At 49.9% G+C, this 7,600-nt stretch overlaps 1 protein-coding gene across 1 annotated transcript; it reads right to left on the reverse strand.

Moving 5' to 3' along the window:
• Positions 1-1,962: 1,962 nt before the first annotated feature.
• LOC132013758 (treacle protein-like) lies at positions 1,963-6,825 on the reverse strand. The gene is given in 1 exon segment (XM_059393995.1): positions 1,963-6,825. A coding segment is annotated over 1 exon segment (4,335 nt). The 5' UTR covers positions 6,783-6,825; the 3' UTR covers positions 1,963-2,447.
• Positions 6,826-7,600: the final 775 nt, after the last annotated feature.

The raw sequence follows: 7,600 nt of genomic DNA on the forward strand, positions 1-7,600 counted from the left end.
TCTGTACAGATACTGATTCACAGGCATTTCAAAGGACACCTGTCACTCAAGTGAAGGACCTGTCAGTCTTCAATGTATGATGGTGCCAAGAAAATGGCCAAAAAGATTATCTGTACTTTATTTCTTCCCTTTTTTCAGATTAAAACACTGTTATATTTGCCATAGACTGACAAGTGATTTACACTAGCAACTGTAACATATTTAAGACCAGAAAAAAAGCTATTCTCTTAGGCAGGCGTACTCTTCCCAGGTTTACAACTGTATCAAATATACTATCGCAAATGTGATCTGGGCCATACAGAATGTCATTATGCTTGATATTAGAAGCATTTAATCTGTTTGCTGACATAAAGGTGACATTGATAGAGTTGTATTTTTGATGTCAGTACCCAAGTAAATTTACTTTTAGGAAATTACAACTAGACTGGAATTACAAGGAGTCCTTAGAGTATGACCAGCTTTGTATTGGACATCTTCATTAAAATTATATGTGAGCAGCTCAAGATTTTGCTTCAACAGTGCATCAGTGAGTATATGGTTTAGAATAGCATACCTTCCATAATCAATAGAAATTTGTGTCACTTATTAAAAAACTAAAATCCAACTACAAAAGAGACTCAACATTTCCTTCCCCGGACCAAAATTATGAACAGTATCTAGAATTTTAGAGATCTTCAAAGTTTTATTCCCCTGTACAAATACTGTGATTCTCTTCAGGATCCCAATATATATTAAACAAATTATTCTGCCTTTTCCAACTATAGTTAAGTTAATAATTAAATTAAATTTTAAATTAATAAACTTCAAAGAGGTCCACTTTCCTCACCCCTCCTGAAAGTCACAAGAGCTCATCTTTTTATCACGGTGTTATAGGTCTTTTCTTTTTCCTAAGAATGATGAGCCTATTAAGCTCCCTGTTGACCACACAGCAATTCTTGGGTGTTTTAGTGGTACTCACATAAAAAAAAAAGGCTTGCATTTGGTACATTAAAGAACTGACCTGTGAATTTCTTAAGCCTCTGGTTAGTGAGCAATCCCTCTCTTTCTTTTTGACAAGTAGTTCTTATAAGTATCAATCCTGTTTTTTTCTCAAAATTATGAGTCTATGGGTCTTTTTCCATATAAATCCATAGGATATATTTTAAACCAGAGAACTGTTTTGTCGGGAAATTGTCCAAATCTCCCTAGCACCAAGGGATACATTGAAGCAATTAGAGCTAACTTTATTACTTTGTGATAGATAGATGATAGAGGTAGATGAATTAATCAGGAAAAGCTAAAAATTATATTCAAATTTGAGACTCTCAAACTCATACAACTATTGTAAAGTTATTTAAAAAATCATTAAAATCACTGATAGTGATATAATACAGTTAAATTATCAATTAAAACATTCTCTCATGAAACCCTGTTATAACAAAAATGGATGAAGCAAAGATAAAACAGAAATTGTCTCAGAGAATAAAATGATTACTTATAGCCAGATTCCCAGTATTATGGTCTGTAAATATGAGGGTTCCATAAATCCCTAATTCTCTCCTTTCTTTATAGTGATTTTTTTATAGCCAAAGTCTATAATCCAGACATTGCAGATAACTTTTCCAGAAATAATTTCTAAGAAAGAGAGTGAGAGAAAGAGTGTGTGAGATATTTTGAAACCTCTAGACATTGACCAGAAATTGTTTAAAATGACTTCTTAGGCATTCTGCTGTAAGAAATCATAAAACAAATGTATTAGATTCCAATAACATATCAAATTTTTTAGTGGTTTGATGATTACCAAGATGTTAATCACCCTCACATCCTTGAGATACTCATTTTGAGTGGCTTCTCTTCTCACTGTTTTTCTATCTTTCCTAAATATGTGTTTAAATTTCTCAAAGTTTAAGGTAGTTAGATTTCTTCTTTCCCTTTGTACTAATATCAATTTACAACGTAGTCACTTATTTTATTTTATTTTTTTCCTTTAAGCCTTTTATTTTCTGAGTTGTTACAAAAAACCACAAACAAACAGGGAAAACTGATAGAGGACAAAGCCTCTGCATCAGCCAGAGACCAGAGACGTGGAAGGAGCTGTAGGCTGGGCCTTGCTAAGTCTGCAGGGCCCAGAGGTGGAAAGTCCAAGGCCTCTGGGCCTGTTGGGTTTGAAGGGAGAGGGGCAGGTCACTTAAAAAAATATATATATATACTGTACACATCTCTAGGAAGCAATCTGTGTCAGGACAGAAGTCAGACGTGGAGTCAGTGAGTGCAAGTCCCCAGAGCTGGACGCTTGGCCGCCACTCCCCTCAGGGCTCACTGCTCGGCCAGCGCGGACACAGTGGCTGGCGGGCTTCTTCTGGGGAGGAAGGGGAGTTAAAGATTCAGTTCCAGCCCATGGTGGGAAGAGGGCTGAGGCACAGGGCTGGTCACCACTTGGCTAGGAAATCCCTGTCGCCGCGGGCCCCTCAGACTGTCTGCTCTGCCGTCTTCTTCTTTTTCTTCTTTTTCTTCTGGAATGGCGAGTCAGGGTCTTTGGTTGAGGCCTTTTTCACTCTCTTCTTCTTTTCCTTTTTTTCCTTGTCTTTCTTTTTCTTGTCAGATTTCTTCTTCTCCTTCTTGCTCTTTGGGTTGCCTTGGTCTCCAACCTCAACCTTCAGTGTCCCTGGCTCCCCTTCTGGCTTCTCCTTGGCTCCTCGGGAGCCGGAAGCCTCTTTCTCCTTCTCCTTGGTGTTACCACTTGCTCCATCTTTCTTGGCTTTCCCCTTGGGAGTCCTGAGGGCCTTTTCTGGCGAGCCAGCACCCTCCCCACCTTCCCCGGCCACCAGCTGCTTCTTCTTCTTGTTCTTGTGGGCTCTGGCGGCCGTCTGGTCCCCTGAGAGCTTCCTCTTGCGGCCCACCCGGCCCTTCCTGCCGGTCTCCTTGGCAGTGTCCGCAGCCTTCTTCCTCTCCTGCTCCAGCAGCTCCGTCAGGACCTTCACCACCGAGGCCTGCACCTGGGCCTCATTCAGGGGCCAGGGTTCACTCAGGAGGCGCCGGCTGATGTCACTCTGCAGTGCCAGCACTGAGGCCTGGGGGTTCCCGGCCTCCTTCTTGGGCTTCCGGGGCTTCTGAGGCGTGGGATTAGCCTCTTTTCTGCCTGCTACATGTTGGGGTTCCACTTCCTGCTTGCTGTCTGGGGCATCTTTGGTGGCATAAGTAGAAGAAGCCGAAGGGTTGAGGTCTGGCTTAGGAGTGGCCTTTGAAGCTTGGGAATTGGCCAGAGTCGGCCCAGGGGTCACATAACCTGAGAGGAGAGACTGAGAGGGTGCCACCACCTCTTCCTCGCTGGACTCTGCTGTGGTCTCCTCCACCAAGGTCTCTGTCGTGGGGGGGGCTGGACCTAGCCTGGGGGCCGAGGGAGCCATACGGGGCCTGTCAGCATCCTCCTCGCTCCCTGAGGAGCTGCCGCTGCTGTCATTGCTGTCACTGGAGGTGTCAGAGGCCTTGGCTTTGGTGTGTCCAGTGGGAGTAGCTGTGGCACGCTGGAGCGCAGGGACCTCAGGCTTTCTGACCTTGTTGGTCCCCTTGGCTGGCACAGGGAGTGTTCCCAGAGCATTATCAACCTGAGCAATGGGTGTCTCCTGTTTCTTGCCTTCTGACATCCGACCAGACACCGCGCCGCTGCCGGTCCCCACAGCGTTGGCTCTGACGGCTGGCCTTGGCTGGGCCGTGAGCACACTTGTGCTGGTTCTACTGGCAGGAGTGGAACACTGCATCGCGGGGATCACATCCTCATCCTCACTCCCAGAGGAGGAGCTCCTGGCAGTGCTCTCCGAGGCCCGGGCCTTCCTTGGGGTGTTTATAGCTGGGGCGTGCGTGGCGGTAGCAGCTGGGCCAGCTGGACTACGGTTAGGGTCGACAAAAATCAGAGGGGGTTTAATCACCTGGCTGGACGGCAACTCCTCGTCACTGCTCTCCGAGGACCCCTCTGCATTCTTCTCTGGGGCTACTGGTGCCAGGGGCTTGCTTCTGGCAGCTTTGGAGATGCCCTCCTTCTTGGCAGGAATTGCTGGTCTCGTCTTCTGTGGGGCTGGCGTGTCTCCTCGGGCTACGGAGGCCTCAGTGGGTACAGGAGTGCCCGGGACACCTTTCATCGGGGAGGCCTTGGTTTGGGGGTGCTTTATAGCAGGCTTCGCCTGGGCTGGCGCCTCCTCCTCGCTGTCAGACTCCTCCTCACTGCTGCTTTCCGAGTCCTCCTCTGGCTTCCCTGCCTGGGTGGCTATGGCTCCTGTCTTCTTGGGAGGGGCCACTGCAGCCCCTTTCCTGGAGAGCTCCTTGCTGGGGGCTGAGGCAGTTCTGACCTGGGGACTCTTCCCTGCAGGCTGAGTGGGGACCTCTCCATCACTGTCCGACTCCTCCTCGCTGCTCTCGGAGTCCTCCTCCTGTGGGCTCTTGACTGGCCCTGGCTGTGCCGGGGCTGCTGTGGCCACTGCCTTTCCCACAGCTGGCATGGACCCCTGGCTCCTGCCCGAGACAGCATTGCTCTGGGGAGTTCTCGCTGGTGGCTTTACCTTGGCTGGGGACTCCTGCTTGGCTTGAGCAGCTGCCATGACCCCTTTTCCTGGAGCTGATGCTGCCCCTTTGGCTGAAGCTGCTCTGGTGGGAGCTGGGTTGGCTTTGTTCTGAGGAGTTTTCATAGAGGCCTTCATCTGGGTGGGAGCTTTGGCTGTCTCCTCACTGTCAGAGTCCTCCTCACTGCTCTCCGAGGAGTCTTCCGGCAGCTCAGCTTTGACTTTGACTGGGGCCACTGGGAGCCCTGCCTTCCCAGGGGGTGCTGCGGCAGTCCCTTGGCCTGAGGGCCCTTTGGTGGGTGTAGAGGCAGTTTTCACGGTGACACCTTTCCCCACAGGCTTTGCCTGTCCCACGGCTGGGGTAGGAGTGAGGTCCTCCTCACTGTCGGACTCCTCGCTGCTTGAAGAGTCCTCTGGCCCCTGGACGCCCCTGGCCATAGCTGGGGATGAGGCACAGGCTGGAGAAGTTGCTGTTCCCACCTTCCAAGGAGCTGGTGTGCCCACTCGCACTGGGGGGGCCTTGGCAGTTGCTGGGGTAATGGGGGTGCCCTTCCTTGGAGAGGCCTTGATCTGGGGTGTTTTCACAGCTGGTTTTGCCTGGGCTGGAGCCGGGGCTGCAGGCACCTTCTCGTCACTGTCTGACTCCTCACTGCTCTCCGAGTCATCCTAGGACACCTTGGCCTTGCCCTGGGTGGTCACAGACCCTGCCTTCTGAGGGGGCCCCTTGGCAGGACCTGAGGCAGGTCTGACCTGGATCTTCCCAGAGGATTTTGCCTGGGCCGGCGCCTCTGCCTCGCTGTCTGATTCCTCCTCGCTGCTGCTCTCTGAGTCCTCCTCCTGTTTCCCTACTGGGGTGGCTGCCGGCCCCAGCTTCTGAGGGGGCCCCTTGACAGGACCTGAGGCAGCTCTGACTTGGGAGTTTTGCCCCAAAGGTTTTGCCTGAGCAGGGCTCTTGGCTGGGGGCACAGCTGCTGGGGCCTCCTCCTCGCTGTCAGACTCCTCAGTGCTACTCTCTGCGTTGTCTTCCCCTTTCCCCTTCCCCACCTGGGCGGCTACAGGCCCTGCTTTGCCAGGGGGCAGTGCAGGGGCCACTTTCCTAGGGGACTCCTTGGCAGAAGCTGAGGCACCTTTGACCTGGGGGGTCTTCCCTGAAGACTTCGCCTGAAGTGGTGTCTTGGCAGCCGGCGCTTCCTCCTCGCTGTCAGACTCCTCCTCACTGCTGCTATCTGAGTCCTCCTCTGGCTTCCCAGCCGTGGCCTGTGCAGCTGCAGGCCCTGCCTTCCCAGGGGGTGCTGGGGCGGCCCCTTTCCCAGAGGTCCCCTTGACAGGACCCAACGCAGCTCTGACCTGGACAACTGTGTTTGAGGCCTTCGCCTGGCAGGGCGGCTCTGCAGGGGCGCCCTCCTCACTCTCAGACTCCTCTTCGCTGCTCTCCGAGTCCTCTTCTGGCACCTTGGCCTTGTTGGCTGAGGTCAGGGCACCTCCTCTGACTTGGGGGGTCACATCCCCTGCCTTCCCAGGTGTTGGGGCTGTTCCTCTTCCGAGAGAGTCCTTGGCAGGCACTGGTGAGGCTTTGACCTGGGGTGGTTTTACTGAAGGTTTCATCTCCACGTATGTCTCATCGCTTGAGCTGGAGGTCTCCTCGCTGGAGCTGTCAACCTGGTTGGCTGAGGCCATTCCAGGCTTGGCTGTGGTTCCGAGGGCTGGGACGCCACCCTCCTCTTCAGTTTCTGAAACCAGAACGGTATTTGCCGAGGGCTCTGCTGACTTCCTGGGGGACCTCCCAGACAGAAGGTGGGCCACTGCCTTTCCAGAGGCCGGATGTGGTGTGGAGTTCATCATCTTGCTGGCTTTCTTGGTCTTCGCCTTGGCTTTCTCCTTTGCGCCTGAAGGCAAAACCGGCCCCGCCGCTGAGGAGTTGGTAGCCGCTAGTCTTGGGGTGGCTTTGGCGGCTTCAGCTTCTGCCTCCTCCTCCTCTTCCTCTTCCGAGCTCTCAGAGCTGCTAATGGGGTCTGACACTCGGGTCTTCTTAGCCTGCAGCGCTGCATCCTCTTCCGCCTTCCGCTTCTGGCCAACCTCTGAGGTTTGTTGCCAGTGAGTATAGATGTCCATAAGGGTTACAGGCTGAGTCAGGAAACTTTTCTGGCCACTCTGCTCCTTCACTTCCCGCGCCGCGCGCACATAGCCCGCCTGTAACAGATGCTGGTAGATCAGGGGAAGCAACTCCCGACGTTTCCTGGCCTCGGCCATGCCGACGAAACCGGGCCGTCCGCTCACCTGCACGCCCCCCTCAGTCCCCCTAGTCACTTATTTTTTATGGCAATTTTGAGGTACTACTACCATCCCCATTGTACAGATGTAGAAACAGTCCAAGATCATGCAGTTAGATTTAAAATCAACCAACTTGACTCCAGAGTCTATGCTCAAAAAAGGTACTTTGTCTTAGCATGAACTTATAATCAGAGAGTACCGAAGGCACTAAGATACATTAAAGTTATCATACTTTTTACTATAAACTCTTTGGGAAATAAATTTGTCACAGAAAACTTACTCACATAACACAAATATTCTCTAATTAATGGGTATTTAAAATAATAACAAAAGTATGTTATTCTAATAATGTCTATTCAAGTGTTTTAAAATGATTCCAGCATGAGGAAGAAAAAGTATTTATATTCTCAACCCTATGTATTACTACATTACATTGTTATACTCTGAATTTTTCCTAGTAAAGCCTATTTCTACTAGCTCCAAAGCACAACAGATCTAAAATTCGGTTTGGGATGACATCATATGCCCAATGTTTAATTGTTGCAGCACAATATATAGTATGGTTTGTGATGAATGGATTATAGAACAATCAAATATCATTTCAGGAGAGTAGCAACAGTGCAAAGCATTAATTTCAGATTTTATAACTGATTAGAAAGGATGTCTATATGTCTAGATCAAAGCACAGCATTTCTTTTTCCTACCAATTCCCTTATCTCTAAACATATCCTTTGATATCCATTTTACCAATAGTCTTAAATTCATAGGTTTTATCAATTGACATTATATTTTATATA

The sequence above is a fragment of the Mustela nigripes genome, chromosome 3 (assembly GCF_022355385.1).
Source record: "Mustela nigripes isolate SB6536 chromosome 3, MUSNIG.SB6536, whole genome shotgun sequence".
NCBI lineage: Eukaryota > Metazoa > Chordata > Mammalia > Carnivora > Mustelidae > Mustela > Mustela nigripes.